The 19,609-nt window shown below is 35.7% G+C and overlaps 1 protein-coding gene across 1 annotated transcript in view; it reads right to left on the bottom strand.

Annotated features, from left to right (window-relative positions):
• Nucleotides 1-731: 731 nt before the first annotated feature.
• Nucleotides 732-19,609, bottom strand: part of CAPS2 (calcyphosine 2) — a 119,093-nt gene continuing 100,215 nt past the window's right edge. The window contains exon 17 of the mRNA XM_044679188.1: nucleotides 732-925. Coding sequence (XP_044535123.1) covers nucleotides 732-925 — 194 coding nt within the window. The remainder of the gene's footprint in view (nucleotides 926-19,609) is intronic.

Raw genomic sequence — 19,609 nt, 5'->3', positions numbered from 1 at the left:
CCTGAACGAACGGTTTGCTTTTCCCAGCTGAGCGGTGGGTCCCCCTAGGCTCGTGGTCTTTAACTCCAAGCCACTTCTCCACTTTGCCTTACAGGACTGTCAAAAGGACTAAAGGCAGAAGTCATAATAGAGATAGATGGGTAAACAAATAGATGCTGGCTGCCTCTTACCGAGCAGACCCTTGCCTAATCTCCCATTCTTCCACCTTTGGGGGAAGGGGGGCGGGGCATGAGAATGGATAGCTCCGAGCTGTCTCTCAGAATGCGAGTAATCAGTTCAGTGCGCTCCTATTCCCCAGGGAGTGGGGGAGGGAGGCGCTGAATAAAAGCATTTGCTTTCTAGGAGGGGTATAGTGCAATCCAACGCACTCCAGAGACCTCAGCGGACAGCCGTTGGCAGGCAGTCTCAGCTGCCAGCTGTTCTAACACCAGCCTCCTGCTCACCTTTCCCAGGGGTTTCACCTCGGCAATCAGATGCCCACACAGCAGGAGGAGATAGATGCCTGCCGGCCAAGTGCGCCTATCCCAAAGCAGCCCCGATTCCATCCCTTCCCTCCCTCTCCATCCTTCCTTCCATCCCTGAATACCTTAACAAGCGAGAGCCCGAGAGAAAGTAGGTCTGCCTGCTTTCCAACCCGGCGCGGCTTTCTCGCCTGCTGGACTGACTCCCACCCGACGCCCAGCCGATCCTCCCTCCACCGACGAGAAACTACTTGTTGGATTTTTCCATGTTCAGGTGGCTATGCCGCCTCCCTCAGCGCTGAACTGGGGAAGGCACAGAAACAGCCCCCACTGCCAACCAGCCGGGCTCCCTGCCTTCATGTTGCGAGATGTACACCAGGCGTCAGCATCAGAGCCCACAGTCACCATCACAGAGGTCTGGGGAAACCATGGAGCTTTGGGTGGGTCCGAGCAGTGCTCCCCGCCTCTAACAAAGAACAGATGAACTAGAGGATTGGGAGGTGGCTTCCGAGGCCAGCTGAATGTCACTTCCCTCCTTGAAGGTTAAATCGCCTTTGCCAAAGCCGGTATTGTTTCCCCAGAGAAGCTACTAGTCACAAACCAGAGCTATTCCTTCAGCACTAATCTCCTGTCTACTCCTGTTCCAGGGCTTACAGAGCAAGAAAGGATGGGTGGGTCTGGTAAAACTGTATTGTACCAACCCAGCTCACATTTTTTTTTTTTCCTTTTCTTTCGGGAAGCTCTGTCCCCACCCCCTCTGCTGCCTCTGCCTTCTTGACATCCCACTCCTCTCGCGCCATTCATCCCCCACTCCCTCCCACCAGTCCACCCTCCATCAAGAGCTGCTAAAATCAATCGGGATATGTTCCGTGACAGCTGAAGTGAAAGCAAAGTCTACCTACAAGTGACACGCCAAGCTTGTTTCTTATACCTTATACATAGTTTCAGCTTCCTCACCTCTCCAATACAATGCGAGTTTCCAGAAATCTCTTTAGGATTACATAAAGCCAAAAGTTTATTTCAGACACACATCACTCCAGAAAAGAAAATGTCAGGTTATCTCTTTCTCAAAACTAAACAACCAAGCTACAGACAACCTAGTTCCAAAGCAGTCCTGCACCCATCCACTCCCCCATCAGCTTTCTCTCTATAATTTAACAGGTAGTTTAACAAAATATTACTGTGTATTGTATCACAAGAGAAAATCTAGAAAAGGGGCAGACATGTTCTGTAGTCAGAAAAAAATAATATTTGAGAATGAAATTTCTTTGGGAAGGGTCTTTGTGAAAGTCAAAGACTAACAAAAATCAAAATGAAAAACAAATTAAGAGCATGAATGTGCTAAAGGCAACACAACTTGAAAAAATCAAGTGTCCATTGTGTTCAAAGCACTACTAATATTTGTACTTAGAAGTCCAATGAAGACTTTTAAGACCTGAATACTGACAAATGACTATTTTACTTTAAGAAAGTGATAATTTAAATTAGTACTAACAATGGTAGGAAGTGATGGAGATGACAATTGCAGAGACATAGAAAAAGTTGCAGAATAAAAATATTATCTTCATATATGCCTGAATTATTTCCATTAACATGATAAAAAAACAGCATGGAGTTTGATTTTTTAATAACTTGAATGTCAGGATCCTCCCTGTAAAATCACAAGAGGATTCTAAGGTTAAGATAGAATTTTCAAAAATGCCAGTGAGAGATAAAAAGAATTTTGAGTTGTAGTGCATTAAATTTGTATTATAAGAAATGTGTGGGGAGATCTAAAGGAATGAAGTAAAGCATGCAAAACACTCATGGGAGAGAAGGAGAAAAAAATTAAAATCAATCAGTCAAGGCCTTAGGGTGAGTCTAAAGAGAGTATTCTGGGGTTTTATAATGGAAAAATTCCAAAGTATATTATACAGGCTCAGAAGTGAGATTATGGAACATATTAAAAACATATAACAGCAAAAACATGGAAGGTTTAAAGGATATACGATGCAGATCAATTGATAATTGATACATAAGAAAATGAAGGCAATTTAATCTTTGTCGAGATGTTCTATCAGTGTTCAAGAAAGAATATCTAAAACTAAGATCCTCCCTTCACTAAGGAAGACATGAGTCAAGGAGAATAGGAAACTCCTATCACAGATTTTAAATGTGTGTATACATATATATATATATATATGCATTTATAGGTATATTACAAAAATGACAGGAAAGGTCTAGATCATTATTGAAAAGAAAGACAAAAACTGTTTTACCTTATTAATTATGCACTTTTTCTCCTTAATTTGTTCATATGGGAAAAAAGTATAAAAATAAATCATTGACCATTTTCACTAATCATGAAAATCCTAAAGTGTTATTTTCTTTATAACTCCAAGTTACTATCACAGAGAGTGTAACCAAAATAGAAGGGAAACATTAGTTGGAATAATCCTAAGAGGGTATATCAGTCCCAGAAAAAAAAGGAAGGAAGGATGGTTCACAATCCAACTTTATATCATTCGTGCTTAAATTGTCTTTGCCAAATTGGATATGTCTTGTAAGTGATATTTGCAGGAGTACCTTTAGAAACACTCCCCTTTTAGATTCTCCAGGGATTTCATGCAGTAGGTGAATATATCCATTCAACATTTAAAGCTCCTATTATATTCCCTGGCATTGCTAAGCATTAAGAATACAAAGATGAGTTAAGATATTGCACATACCTTCACGGGGCTTACAATCTAATGGATAAATAAGATGGGGACATAAACATTTAAAATATAAATTATTTTGTGGTAACTATATAGGAAAGATCTAAATAAAAGCTTGAAATTAATTAATTAATGGATTTGAGGAAAGAAAGATAACTACCATGTGGAAGCATCAGGAATCCAACATGGAAGAAGTGTTGAGCTGGAATTTGAAAAGATTTCAACAGGAAAAGATGGAAGAAGGAAGATTTGTAAAGTCTACATATGACATGAATTAGGGCATAAAACTAGAAGAAGACAGGTGATTCCATATTGTATTGGTCACATCGACACATTTTTAAAAACTGACCGCTTAAATGAAAAAAAATCAGTGATCATTTCCAAGTAATACAGTAGAATTTTCTATGATAAAATAATCTTTGTGACTCAACTGCCAAAATTAGATCTTAAGAATGAAATTTTCCTAACCATAAGATTTTACAATGGTTGGGTATATCATAGTCCTTGACCAAGAGAAAGTCCCTATTGCATGAATCATGGAGAAGTCATAAAAATCTCATTTCAAAGTATAAATATTTCTAAAAATTTTTTTCAAATGGAAATCTTTATCTATTTATTAGTGGCTTCATCTGTGTAGTATACTTTGGTATTATTCTGCAAACTAGTTAAGCCACCATGGAATGTTTTAGGCATAATATGCAAAAGCAAAAATGTGAATGACACTGCTAGCTGCCTCATTTGTAGGAAGCCAGACAAAAATGGGTTATCAGCAAACAGCAAACAGCAAACATCCACAAATGTGCAAGAGAGCATCATAGATAGTCAGTCAATATAGATGAGAAATCTATTATTCAAGAATACTAAGAGGAGATGCAAAAAATATAGAATGGTGCCAAGTAATGGTTAAGTATCTGAGGACTAAAATAAGTAATTCATTTAATTAAAATATTTACATACAGTACCTCTTTCTCCAGGTAAAAGAAGGTCCCAAAGTGTAAAAAAGCAATTCACAGGAACATACAAGCAAATAAATATGACTGCCTGTTACTGGGGTTTATATCAGAAGTTTATTCCTGGGGCAGATAGGTGGCTCCGTGGATAGAAAGCCAGGCCTAGTGACAGGAGGTCCTGGGTTCAAGTCTGACCTCAGACACTGCCTAGCTGTGTGACCCTGGACAAGTCACTTAAGTTCAATTGCCCAGCCCTTACCTTCCTCTTCTACATTGCAACCAATACTTAGTATTGTTCTAAGGCAGAAAGTAAGGGTTTAAAAAATTAATTCCTTATATTAAGTAATTGATATAATTCCCCATATTAAATAATTAGAACTCCAAAGTCATTCTCATTAATGTTTATATTTTCATCTATGAATACTATAGAAGTATTAGATTTTTTTCTTCTTGACCTCTGAAGGAAAGGCCAGAAACAAAAAATTGTATGTATAGAGAAACATCTTTGCAAAAATTAAAAAAAAAAACTTCAAAAGAGTTAGATGTGTATGAAAGCAGAACAAGCTGGTTTTGGTGCTATTAAAATTCTTTATTATTAGAGATGTTCAATGACCCCTGGAGATGGGATGTAGGATTGTGAACTGGGAAGGCATTTAGAGATCATCTCACCTAAGCCCTTCACTTTATAGGTAAGAAAACTGAGGCATATATAAGTTAAGTAATGGTCAAGCTGATACAGATAGTAAATAGCAGAGGCAGAATTTGAATTAGGGTCTTCTGTCTCCAAATCCATTGATCCTTGCAGTACACCATAGCCACTGTTAGGGTACAAAGGTGTAGTGAAATGAGGGAATATGAAAAGTATTTTGAACATTTATCCCAAACTACTGGCACAGAGCTCAGTCTTGTAACAAGGAGAAAGTCAAGAGAAACATTGAAATATGAAAAACCAAAAGGTACATTAAGAGCATCAATGTAGACAGTAATAAAGACAATAGAAGATAATGTAGATGAGGAGTAAAAATCAACAATAAAGTTTCCTTGTGGTTAAATGAATTGCAAACTTTTTGTTAGATCTTAAGGTTAAGCTTTTCCCTATTATTTAATGAATAGCACACAAAATGTAGTTTTAAAAGTAATAATCAAAAAAGAGAAGGGAATTGTAATAGATTATAACACAGTACTTGAGAAGAAATCCTGCTGGGCTTTAAATAGCATAAGAGGATGACCAGAGGTGAAACCATGATCCATAGATCTCATCTTGCAAAATTATTGGAATAATTAGACTGGTTTCCTTAGTTTAAAGAAAAAAGGATTAAGGTGAATAAAAAATGTTATGACAGGCAGGGACATGCAAGGAAACTAAAACAGAGCTGAACACTACTAGTTTCATTTCTTCACTTAAATTTAGAGACAGAAAAGTAAACCTCTGAAGAAACTGCTATATAGATCACAAAGAGAAGCTTGAAAAAGTTAAAAAAAAAAAAAAAGATTTTGCAGAGTCAAGGAAACAGTTTATTCAAAAGGTGAAAGAGACTAAGATAGACATTGTTGGGATTCTGCTTTCATGAAACCTACTGCAGTCTGCTTTGGAGTGGCTTACTGCTAAAATGGAATGAGGAACTTCTACTAAGTCAAGTACTTGGACCTCTCTCCCATCTTTGCAGAGGTGAGGGATTATAGATGTGGTGTGGTGTATATATACTGGAAGACTAAGCTGGTGGGTTGGCTAGTTTTGCCAAACTGATTTTTTATTTATTTGTTATTCTTTCCAAGAATTTAGCTACAAAGAACAGATGAGATATAGGACAAAAGTTGGTAAAGACAAAAGGGTGAAATGAAGAATTATTTTTTTTCAAGAAAACATAGACATGTTTGTATGCAATAGAGAAGGAACCACAAATAGAGAGTAAGAGCAGATCAAATACTTCCTTCAACATTGTGAATTAGGTAGTACCAGTGTAATGTTGCCTATTTTATAAAGAAAGAAACAGACTTAAAGATTGTGATTTGTCCTTGATTCTTCAGCTAGCAAGTGTAACTCATTCAATTCATAAGCAAAAGAAATTATTGACTATATCAAGATCCCTGATTATTTTACCTAGAACCAAAAAATCTATACATTGAGCTAAAAGTATCTTAAAATTTCTCAAGACAGACAATTTTCATTGTTTTTGGATAATTTTGTTGCTGTTCAGTCATTTGGTTGTGTCCAACTCTTTGTGATCCCATGGACTATCACAGACCAAGCTCTAGTTTCATCCACTCTCTCCTAAAGTCTAAGCTCATCTTCATTGTTTCTATGACACTATTTATCCATTTCATCCTCTGTTGTCTTCTTTTTGTTTTGCCTCTAATCTTCTCCAATATCAAGGTCTTTTCCAATGAGTCCTATCTTCTTATTATGTGACCAAAATATTTAAGCTTCAGCTTCAGTATTTGGCTTCATCATGAAGAGTCAGAATAATTTCTTAAAGTACTGACTAATTGATTTTACTGTCCCTGTCCAAGGGACTCTCAAAAGTCTTTTCCAGCACCACAATTTGAAAGTGTTGATTATGTGGTACTCAGATTTCATTGTAACCAACTCTCACAGCTACATATTACTGCTGGAAAAACCATAACATTGGCTGTAAGGACCTTTAAACTTTTTTTCAAATTTATTTTATATGCCGATAAAATTTTTAATAATTATTTTTTGACAATTTGTAATCCATGTTCCATTCCTCTCTCCCACCCCTGCTCCCTCAAGAGGGCAGGTATTATGATATAGGTTGTAAGTGTGTTATCATACAATACATTTTTCCATGTTCATCATGTTGTGAAAGAAGGCAAATATTGCTTAGACTAGAAAAAATTCATGGAGGGTTATAAGGATTTGTTTCCTTTCTTTAGGATTGAGGTATATAGTCTGATCTTTTCTAATTCAGAGGCCACTTTTGAGTTTTCCAAATTTGCTGGCATATTCACTGCAGCTCTTCAACAACACCTTTTAGTATTTTAAATAACTCAGCTATAATTTTATTACCTCCACTAACCTTATTGTTAGGATTGCTTCCTAAGGCCCATTTGACTTCATTCTCTAGGACAAATGACTCTAGATCAGTAACCATACCATCATGGTTATCAGTGATGACCATTCTACCCAAATTAATTTACCTCTTTAGCGCCATACCTATCAAACTACCAAAAAACTTTTTTACTGAATTAGAAAAAACTATAACAAAGTTCATTTGGAATAACAAAAGATCAAGAATATCAAGGGAAATAATGAAAAAATGTGAAGGAAGGGGGCCTAGCAGTACCAGATATTAAACTATACTATAAAGCAGCAGTCATCAAAACAATATGGTACTGGCTAAGAGACAGAAGGGAGGATCAGTGGAATAGACTTGGGGTAAGTGACATCAGCAAGACAGTGTATGATAAACCCAAAGAGCCCAACTTTTGGGACAAAAATCCACTATTTGACAAAAACTGTTGGGAAAATTAGGAAACAATATGGGAAAGATTAGGTTTAGGCCAACATCTCACACCCTACACCAAGATAAATTCAGAATGGGTGAATGAATTGAATATAAAGAGGGAAACTATAAATAAATTAAGTGAACACAGAATAGTATACTTGTCATATCTCTGGGAAAGGAAAGTTTTTAAAACCAAGCAAGAGTTAGAGAAAATTACAAAATGTAAAATAAATGATTTTGATTATGTCAAACTAAAAAGCTTTTGTACAAACAAAAACAATGCAACCAAAATCAGAATGGAAACAACAAATTGGGAAAAAATCTTTATAACAAAAAACTCTGACAGGGGTCTAATTACTCAAATATACAAGGAGTTAAATCAATTGTATAAAAAATCAAGCCATTCCTCAATCAATAAATGGGCAAGGGACATGAATAGGTAATTTTCACATAAAGAAATCAAAAGTATCAATAAGCACATGAGAAAGTATTCTAAATCTCTAATAATTAGAGAAATGCAAATCAAAACAACTCTGAGGTACCACCTCACACCTAGCAGATTGGCTAAAAAGAAAGAAGGGGAGAGTAATGAATGCTGGAGGGGATGTGGCAAAATTGGGACATTAATGCATTGCTGGTGGAGTTGTGAACTGATCCAACCATTCTGGCTGGCAATTTGGAGCTATGCTCAAAGGGCTATAAAAGAATGCCTGCCCTTTGATCCAGCCATACCATTGTTGGGTTTGTACCCCAAAGAGATCATAGATAAACAGACTTGTACGAAAATATTTATAGCTGCGCTTTTTGTGGTGGCAAAGAACTGGAAAACGAGGGTATGTCCTTCAATTGGGGAATGGCTGAACAAATTGTGGTATCTGTTGGTGATGGAATACTATTGTACTCAAAGGAATAATAAACTGGAGGAATTCCATGTGAACTGGAAAGACCTCCAGAAAGTGATGCAGAGTGAAAGGAGCAGAGCCAGAAGAACATTGTACACAGAGACTGATACACTGTGGTAAAATAGAATGTAATGGACTTCTGCAGCAATGCAACGACCCAGGACAATTCTGAGGGATTTATGGTAAATAACGCTACCCACATTCAGAGGAAGAACTGCAGGAGTGGAAACAGAAGGAAAATAACTGCTTGAACACATGGGTTGAGGCGGACATGATTGGGGATGTGGACTCGAAACTACCACACCAATGCAACTATCAACAATTTGGAAATAGGTCTTGATCAACGACACAAGTTAAAACCAGTGGAAATGGGCATCGGCTATGGGGGGGGGGGGGGCGTAATGGGGGAGGTGAAGAGGAAAGTAAGAGCATGAATTATGTAACCATGTTAACTTTTCCAAAAACTAAAAATTATTAAATGAAAAAAAAAAGAAAAAGAAAAAAAGGAATAAAACAAAATAAAATGGATGCTATTTAGGTCATACATATAATATCTGATGGTTTTCCCTAGTTTTTTGAATTTTGCAATAAGAAGTTCATGGTCTGAGTCACAGTTAGGTTTGGGTCTTGTTTTAACTGTTATTGTAGAGTTTCTCAAACTTTTGTTCACTTCACTTTGAATTTGTTCATGTAAATCTTCCCAAGATTTTATGAAACCTTTCTCCTTGTCATTTCCTTTTTAAAAAATATTTTAGGGGTAGGTAGGTGGTTCAGTGGATTGAGAACCAGGCCTAGAGAGAGGAGGTCCTGAGTTAAAATATAACCTCAAATACTTCCTAACTGTGTGACTCTGGGCAAGTCACAACTCGCATTTCCTCACCTTTACCACTCTTCTGCCTTGGAACCAATAGAGAGTACTGATTCTGAAATGGAAGGCAAGGGTCTTAAAAATAAAACAAAAATAAAAAACGAAGAATATTTTAAAACCATTATTATTTTTAAAATTCTTTTCCTTTTAAATGTTGAGTTTCAAATTCTATCCCTCCCTCCCACCCTCTTCTCCAATCACTGAAAAAGCAATCTACATGATATCAATCATACATGTGAAATCATATAAAACATTTTCATATTACCATATTTAAAAAAAAAACAAGAAAAAGTGAGAAAAATTATACTTCCAATTTGCACTATGTCCATCAGTTCTCTTTCTGTAGGAGAATGGCATTTTTTCTTGATGATTCTTTGTAATTGCCTTAAATTGTTTTGAATTCATCAGAGTAGCCAAGTCTTTTAATAGTTAAATCATCATTACAATTTGCTATTACTGTGCAACTGATCTCCTGGTTCTTCTTACTTCACTTTGCATTATTTCATATAGATCTTACTTTATTTGTTAATGAAACCACAGCCCTCAACATTTTCTATAGCATAATAATATTACAATCATATGTCACAATTTGTTCAGTCATTCCTCAACTGACAAGCATTCCTGCAATTTGCAATTTTGGGCTACCACAAAAAGAGCTGCTTATAAATATTTTCATACAGATAAGTCCTTTCCCTTTTTAAAAAATTTTCTTTGGGTTATAGACTTAGTAATGTTATTGCTGGATCAAAGAGTATGCTCAGTTTTATAACTATTTGGCCTTATTCTAAATTATTCTTCAGAATGGTTGGACCAGTTCACTATTCTACCAACATTTCTTTAGTATACCTATTTTCCCCTTTCCCCATCTCACATTTGTCATTTCTGATAGATGTGAAGTGGTACCTCACAGTCATTTTTACTTTCCTTTTTCCAATCAATAATGATTTAGAGCATTTTTTCGTGTAACAAAATAGTTTTTATTTTTTCTAAAAATTGCTTTTTTAAAACTATTCTTTGAACACATCAATTAGAGAATGGTTCTTATTTTTATAAATTTGACTCAGCTCTGTACTCAGCATACTTTGAAGAAATGAAGCCTTTATTAGAGAAATTTACTGTATATTTTTAATATCATTTCATTGTACATATAATCATTTAGTAAAATGTAATTTTCCTGATTGTCTCTAATTAGATCTGTTTTTTGCTTTTGCTTTGTTCAATATCATAATTACTACTCATGCCTTTTTTGCTTGAGCTGAAGTATATTAGAATCTGCTCTAGCTCCTTATTTTAACTCTGTGTGTGTCTTTCTCTTTCAGGTATATTTCTTTTATACAACATATTGCTGGATTCTGGTTTCTAATTCATTCTGCTATCCCTTTCTGTTTCATAGATAAGCTAATTCCATTCACATTCACAATTAAGATTACTATGTATTTCTCTCCATTCCACTTTCTTCTGTTTCTTCTTTTCTCTTTTTTATCCTATTCTTCCTCAAAAGTCTATTTTGCTTGTAACCGCTGCCCCCTTAATCCATTCCCCTTTTCATTATCCCCCTCTTTTCTCTTATCCCTATCCCCTCCTATTTCCCTCTTGGGGAAATTACATTTCTATATATGACTGAATCTTCTTTGAACCTCTTTGAACCAATTCTAGTGAGTGAGATTCAAGTGTCCAACACATTTTCCCCTCCTGTAAAGTTTTTCCTTCTGCATCTTTAATATGAAAAAATCTTCCCTATTCTACTTTGCCCTTATCCTTTCTCCCAGTGCTTCCCTCTTTCTCACCCCTTCATTTTTTTGGAGGTCTTTTCAATATAATTGGCACACATCCATATCTCTGTCTATATAAACTCCTTTAAAATGCTCTAATAATGGCAAACTATTAGGAGTTATGTGTATTATCTTGCCACCGGGGAATGTAAACAGTTTAAATTTATTAAAACTTTTATGATTTTTTTCATGTTTACCTTTTTATGTTTCTCTTGAGTCTTGTATTTGAAGGTCAAATTTTCTGTTCAGTTCTGGTCTTTTCATCAGGAATAAAAGAAAATGAAAGTCTCCTATTCCATTACATATCTTTTGTCCCCTGAAAGGATTATACTCGGTTTTGCTGGGTAGTTTATTCCTATTTGCAATCCTAGCTCCCTTGCCTTCTGGAATATCATATTCCAAGTCCTCTTCTCCTTTTAATAAGGAAACTGCTAGTTCTTGTATGATCATGACTCTGTCTCCACAGTATTTGAGGGTATGGGTATTTTTTTTTCTTTCTGGGTATTCAAAGTATGTTTTCTTTGACCCAGGAGCTCCAGAATTAAGCTATAATATTCTTAACAGTAGTCATTTTGAGAATTATTTCAGAAGATGACTGATGAATTCTTTTGATTCCATTTTGCCATCTGTATCTACGATATCCAGGCATCCTTCCTTGGTAATTTCCTGAAATATCATATTTAGGCTCTTTCTTTGATTATGGTTTTCAGGAAAGCCAATAATTCTTAAATTATCTTTCCTAGATCTATTTTGAAGGTCAATTGTTTTTCTCATAAGATATTTCACATTTTCTTCTACATTTCCATTCTTTTGATTTTGATTTGTTGTTTATTGATACCTTCTGGAGTCATTAACCACTTCTAAGTTTTAAAATATTATTTTCTTCAGTGAGATTCTGTACTTCTTTTTCCATGTGGTTAGTTCTATTTCTTGGAAAGTTCTTTTCCTCAATGGTTTTTTTGTACCTCATTTTCCATTAGTCGATTCTGCTTTTTAAGAAGTTCTTTTTTTTTCCCAGTGGATTTTTGTGTTTCTTTTACCATTTGGCCAATTCTGTTTTTTAAGATATTATTTTCTCTAGTAGTTTTTGGTGCCTCTATTACCAACCTGTTGACTCTTTTTCTTATTTTCCTTCATCACTCTCCTATCTTTTGTCAGTTTTTCCTCTACCACTTATCTCTTCCATTAATTCTTCCAAGAATTTTTACTGGCCTTTGTTCTAATTACCATTGTTCTTTGAGGTTTTTGTTTTTCTCATTGTCCTCTTCCTCTGACTCTAGACTAAACACTTTATCCACTTCACTACCAGCTGCCTCAAAAATTATGGACTGAAAATGAACCAATTGTGTAAAAGGAAATTCTTTGCTCTCTCTGAGTTTATACTTGTGAGGGGGAATCCTTTATTCCCTCTGTCTATTTTGAGTTAACACTAACTTAAGTATCCCTACTTAGATTGTGAAGATATGATTAGCTCTCCTTTGTCTACTTTTGAATTGAATCAACAAAAGATTGAGCACCCTACTTAGTACTAGGTGAGAAGCCAGCAAAGTACTTAGAGAACTCACAAGTCACTTACTTAGAGGACTCCACCCTTTTAACTCAGTCCCAAACTTGAATCCTAAGATCAGAATTTACACCTTCAGAAACTCAATCAGCCAGGAATCTATGAACCCTTTTGATGAGTATTCACCCCTCCAGAAGGTGAGAACTGGTTCCCACAAACACTTACCTCTTGACAGTGCTAGACAATTTGGAAACTGTGACTAGCCCCTGTGAAAAGGGGAAGGGACAAGAAATCACCATAAAAAGCCATGAATCCTGCACCTTGAGTCAGTCTTGTGGATATAGTCTCCTGACTGGAAAGAATCTTTGAGGGAGCTTTGCTGGAGACTACAGCATGGATCATGAACTTGGAGCTTGGCTTCAACTTGAACTCTGACTCCTGGACTACTTTTTGGGGTGAGTAAAAAGCTGAATCCTTTCCTAGTTTCTGGAGAGACTAGCCTCCATCTTGGAGGAGGTCGAGTGGTTACTCACTACCAGCCTTCCTGGTTGAGAGCTAATTAATCTCTTCTTGGATTAAGATAGGATAAATAGCTTTTCTATTCCCTTCATATTTCTCTACTTTGTTGATCCCTCTCTATTTTGTAAATAAATTTCTGACTTGATATATAATAAATATTGGCAACCAAATAATTTCATAAAATTATCACCCAACCCTTAATTTTCACCTTTACATTTCAATATGGTAGAAGAGGTGCTGGAAATCATGGGTAGGAAATGGTTATGTCCTATTGGTCCTTTAGAATAAAGAGATCTAGAAATATCCATTGAAATAATACTTCATTCCATTATAAATTTTACATATTAAAAAAGATATATTTTGAGAAAGGGCCCATGTTCTTTAGACTGCCAAAGTGTCCAATAACAAATAATAAATATAGGAATTTATGAAGTACACAATCTCTGTGTCTTCAAGCCTTGAATTCTGATATGATGGTATTGTGAACTATTTCCAAATTTAAATTTTTCATCTTTCCAAATGGTAGATATTGCCTAGGTAACAGGGTAGCTAGGTTGCACAATGGATTTAGTGCCAGGATTGGAGTAAGGAAGGTTTGAGTTCAAATCTGACCTTAGACACTTAATAACTGTATAACATTTGGTAAGTCACTTACCCGGCTTGCCTCAGTTTCCCCATTTGTAAAATAAGATGAAGAAGGAAATTGCAAATCACTCCAATATTTTTGCCAAGAAAACTTCAAATGTATCAAAGAGCTAGACATGACTAATAAGACTAAACAATTTGACAGAAAGAACTGACACCATGGTGAGACTAATCAACAGATTAATCATCCAAAATGCATTTATTCCCTCAAAAGAAGAAATAAGTAGCCTAAATAAACCTGTAATTGGTAGAATTGGGGAGAGAGGTTATTACCATGCAAAGGACCTTCTGGCACTTCTTGCCTGATGTAATTCACTTTCTCACATATCATGCTATGATACTCTGTAAAATACAGGGAATCAACATTGGGTAGTAATATACAGATTTATGACACTCCTTTCCTATCCTTTGCAAATGGCTCTGCAAACCCATAGGTCTCTCAGTACCTTTTTAAGAAAGATAGTGGAGGCTGGTACAATGAATATAGGAAACTTCAGTGGAGAATCAAGAGAACCAATCTTTGTTCTCAATAATTTGACATCCATGAAATAGATCCCATGACTTTCATAAATACATACTAAGTCAATAGTGTCATCCACTGATATATAAAAATCAGATTCAAAAGACACTCCAGTAAAGCTAAACATGGCATAGGTTCACCTGGCAGTGCTGTTTGCTCAATAAAACCACTTTCTGAAAACACTGGACTTATATCAGCATAGAGTAATTATGATGTATGAGAGCTATATGGGATCTCCATTTATGCACCTAAATTAACAAATAGTGAGGAAATGCCCCTTCAATCTCTGGTATCAATAACAACCTTTGATTTTAGTTGCAAACCTGTCCTGAGTCTCCTTCCAAGTTGAATCAGAGTGCAATTTCTGTGGATACTTAGGAATATCATAACAAGAAGGGAAAATGGGCAGGATTTCAATTAAATGGATCCCTGCTGGGTCATCTAGAAAGGTTTCCTTATGAGTAAACTGAGCTAGCTCACTCAAATGTATAGACATAATAAAGATGCTCAATAGAATAAAAACTAATCTTAGCTTGCTTTTTTTCACTATTCCACTCCATGTGGACTTTTTTTGATTTAACCTCCGATTTAGGGAAATTCTCATCTCTTCCTTACCCATGAAAGCCATTTCCACTTAAACACCGGCTTCCGTAGCTCTATGCAAACATTATAAATGGGCCTATCCTTTCCTGTGAAATGCTCAACTAGGGGAAACCTTTCTTCCTCCTTTTAAATTGTTTTTAAAGGTATTTATTTGTTTGTTACATTAAAGTGTCCTCCTCTCTCTGCACTAGAGAAGACATCATTTGACTTTATGTATATATGTATGTGAATGTGTGTAAAGGTATATGTAAAATTCTGTCTTGTTTATTTCTACTTATCGCTTCTTTCTCTGGAGGCAGACATATGTAAGTCATTCTTCAAATAATATTTCTGTTGCTATATATTATGTTCTCTTGGTTCTATTCATTTTATTCTTCATAATTTCATGTAGATCTTTCCATGTTTCGTTTTATTTGTTTTTTTTTACATTAACTTCCTCTTCATTCTTAGAGCACAGTAGTATTCCATCACAATTATATGCCACAATTTATTTTGCCATTTCCTAATTGATGGACATCCCCTCAATTTCCAGTTCTTTTCCACCACAGAGAGCTGCTATAATTTTTATGTTGCTTATACTTAAGAAATTCACTAAAACTTTCATAACTATTTTTCTCTTTCTTTACTCTTTTACCTCTTTTTGATCATTGTCCTTTTCTGGCTCAAGACTGATCTCCTGGCCTAAATTTATGTTCCTGAAATCAGTTTTCCATTTTCTTATCCCCTCAGACTGAGAGAATCCAAAGAAACCCTAGTCAAGCCTGGATTTGGAACTTGGATAAAGTCTTGCATTTCTTTCTTAGATGAAAGACTGAATAGTTTATCAGAGAGCACTGGACTAGGGGTCAGAAAAGCTGGGTTGAAATCCTACTTCAGATATTGTGTGAGCCTGTCTAGTCACTCCGACTTCCTCTGTGTGTAAATAATTTCCTTATTTACAAGATGAGAGTTGGACTCAATGACTTCTATGTTCCATCTGACCCTATACCTATGATTCTAGGAAAATTGCTCCTTCTACTATCATAGCATTACCTTTGATCAATAGTATATATTAATCATCAAATCAGATGAGAAGAAGCAGGAATTGGGCTGCATATATTATTCTATCCTACAATTCTATACTATTCTCAAGATAATATTATTAAATGCCAGACTTCATAAATCCCACCAAAAATCAGAGATCTCGGCATATAGACATAGCATAGTTGATTTTTTTTCTAAGTAAGGAAAATGCTTTCAAGAGTATCTAACTCAGGGGAATTTTTAAAGACTCTATTTAAGCAGCTGAAATGAACAATGTAGGGGGTATATTGTGGCCTCTTTGGACCAAAAATAAATGTAGCTCAAAAAGGCAACTTTTACAAAGGATAGGAAAGAAAGCCCAAGTACACCATTATCTACTTAGGAATATCAAAAGTTTGATCCTCTACTTATGGTGAAGATATACCATTTTTGATGAAAAAATATGCCTTTATATAAACTGAAACCTCTTTGCAGAGAGTATACAGAAAATATAATGTTCTAAATGATACTAATACTAAGGCACATAACACTTTAGAATAAACAAGTATCTTTTATTTTTTTTGGACTGTACTTGGGAATTCACTACTATAGGGAAATAGATGAAATAACTTCTTTCAAAGCAGAGGGATCTATTCTGCCTTAAAAGACTTGAACCCAAGATCTCTTGATTTTAAGACCTACCATGCCACCAACCAAGCCTTAGTTATTAGAAAAGGGATATAATTATCTGAATCATGCAAAAGTTCCTTGGGCCTTAATACAAATTAAAATATTATACTCTTATTATTTTGTTTCTCATTTTTTCTCCTTAAACATGAGTTATGATGATAAGAAAATAAATACCATCATCCTACAGATGTTTTGGTGAAGAAAACAGGAAATCCTCAGCAAGGATCAATGCTTTCTCACTCCTACAGAATAAAATAATAGTACACAGAGGGAAATCCTGCAGACATTTCTAATGAAAGGCTGAGATTCCAGTAAATGTGTTTATTAATCTAGCACCTTTCCCACAAAGAGAAGATTAGCAGGGATTTTTATTATTAAAGTCTGTTTTACATGTGACATTACAAACTGATTATTACTCTAAAGAAACTAGTAAAGAGAAAAAAATAAAATCTAGAAAATGTTCTTTTTAAAAAAGGCTTTATTAATAAGAGTGTAAGAAGAGACAAAAATATGAATGTTTTATAGTCATGATGACTGATTTACAAAGCCAACATGCATGTTTGCACAATTGTTTGAATAAACTAAAAAAAAAAATCCTCTTTTGCTTCATTTGCCCAGAATAAGTACACCAAAATTCCCTAGTGAGCATACAGAAGATCTGTTTTTCTCAATGTGTCAGATTCCTGGTGTGGAAATTCTCTTCTCCAATTTAGATTGCAATTCTCTTTTACTTAATCAATTTAATAAGAAACTATTATATGTCAGCTAAATGTTGGACATCTTGCTAGGTGATGAGGCTATGAAATCAAAAACATGAGTCCTTCCCATCAAAGAGCTCACATTTTACAAGACACATATATAAAATATATATATATATAAGGTAAGAAAATATAAAACAAAAAGATAATACTCAGTATATAAGGCCTAGGAAGTTCCCTGAGGTGTGGAGAGGTAAAAACTTGTCCATGGTCTCAGAGCTAATAAGGGTCAAAAATAGAAATTTAAATGGGCTTTCCTGAGCTGCCAGTGTTCTTAAAACTATGCCACAGGAATTAATTCATTAGTAAATTCATACTCCCCACAAAAAAAAAAAACTGCACGGAATCAATGCTAACAGGAGCAAAAACAGAGTCCAGAGTAAAGATGAATAGCCAAGCATAACTAAGGAGAAAAGATTCAGATTTCCTTGGCCTTGGTTCACCCCCCATAGGCCCCTGGGGTCAGGAACAGAGCAAACAGTGTGGAATCAACAAGACAACTCTTGAGGGCATGATTGGAAACCTCACCTTGTTTGCTGAGGCCAGGAGTATTAGAAACAGCAGATTGATGACCCTGGAAGCATTTGTGTTTGTGTCAGCCTCAGCTCAGGAGAACCCCACTGGCCCACATTTGGGTATTGAAGGAGTGGAAATCACAGAGTCCACCAGCACTAGATGCTAAGGGCAGGACCTTGAGCCTTGCTGACAATCAAGGGGCTTTAGAGACCCAAAGAATGGAATAACATGCCTGACCAATACTAGGCTGCAACAGTAGGAGCTGAAGAGTGAAGAAGTGAGTGTGTTTGCTAAGGGGTTTGGATCCAATCAGCTTTGATTACTCCCAGAAGAGTGGGATCCCAGTTGCTGCCAAAGGGGGAAGTGACCTTCCTGCTTGCAGTTGCTTTTACAGAATTAGACTCAGGGTCTAGTTGGGGCCCCTGAGACCAATGACAGAAATATGGCCTGAGCAGGGACCTAAGTTTGTATCAGACCTGGACTATAAGAATGAATAACTAAATTTGGCCCAGAAAAAAATCAAACACACAAAAAATCCTGAAATCTTAGGTAGCATTCCCACGTACCATGGAAGTCCAGTAAAATGCCAATAATTTAGCAGTGTAATGATTAAAAATTATAAAGGCTGATATTACTAGAGAAATTAATATTTTAATTAAAGCCATGTTGATAGAAATAATCAACCATGCGCCTGTAAAAAACTAAAATTCCTGCCTCCACCATTTTCTTCCATACCTTCCCTACTACTCTCTGTCCCCAGGGAGCCCATTCAGGTAGGAAAAGAGAGCAGTCTCAAGGCCGCCCTCTGAATTTAAGCTGCCCTATATGTTGGTTCCCGTTGTCTCACATTTAACCAGAAACTCATTGGATCATGGGGAATGTAGTCTCAAAGTCCCCACGTGTCCACAGGAAGTTTGCAAGATACTTTTAAATGGCACCTCCCTGAATTCCAAACACACAGCAGCAAGGCCACTAAAATTTTAAAAAATGAAAACGACCCCAACTATTGATAGCTACTTTGGGAACAGAGAAGATCTTAGTTCAAACTCGGAGGACAATGGAGTAAAAGAAATTACTCCAAAAACATGAAAGAAATACAATGAAGGGCCATTAGCTCAAAAATAAATTTTGGAAGAGTCTAAAAAAAAAAGACCTCAAAAACCAAATGAGAGAGATTGAGGAAAAAGTAGGAAAAAAATAAGAGTAATGTGAGAAAATTACCAAAGAAAGATCACCCCAATAGAAAAAGAGATCCAATAACTCACAGAAGAAAATAATCAACTAAGAACTAGAATTAGACAAGGGAAAGCCAATAATTTCCTAAGACATTATTCCTAAGAAATAATAAAGCAAAATCAAAAGAATGAAATAATAGAAAAAAGATTATGAAACACCTTATTACCAAAACAACAGACCTAAAAAAAGATCAAGGAGAGATAATATGAGAATAGTTGCACTACCAGAAATTTATGATTAAAAAAATAGACTAGACACCAAGAAATCACCAAGGAAAACTATCTGCAAATTCTAGAATCAGAGAGTAAAATAGAAATTGAAAAAATCTACCAATTGCTACCTCAAAGACACCCAAAATGAAAATGCACAGAAACAGCATTACTAAGTTTCATAACTCTGAGTTAAAGAAAAAATTACTACAAGCAACAAGAAAAACAAAAACAATTTAAATACTTTGGAGTGGTAGTGAGAATAACAGAAGACATAGCAGCCTCAACTTT

This window comes from Gracilinanus agilis, chromosome 5 (genome assembly GCF_016433145.1).
Source record: "Gracilinanus agilis isolate LMUSP501 chromosome 5, AgileGrace, whole genome shotgun sequence".
Classification (NCBI taxonomy): Eukaryota; Metazoa; Chordata; class Mammalia; order Didelphimorphia; family Didelphidae; genus Gracilinanus; species Gracilinanus agilis.
This window is presented reverse-complemented; position numbering and strand designations above follow the sequence as displayed.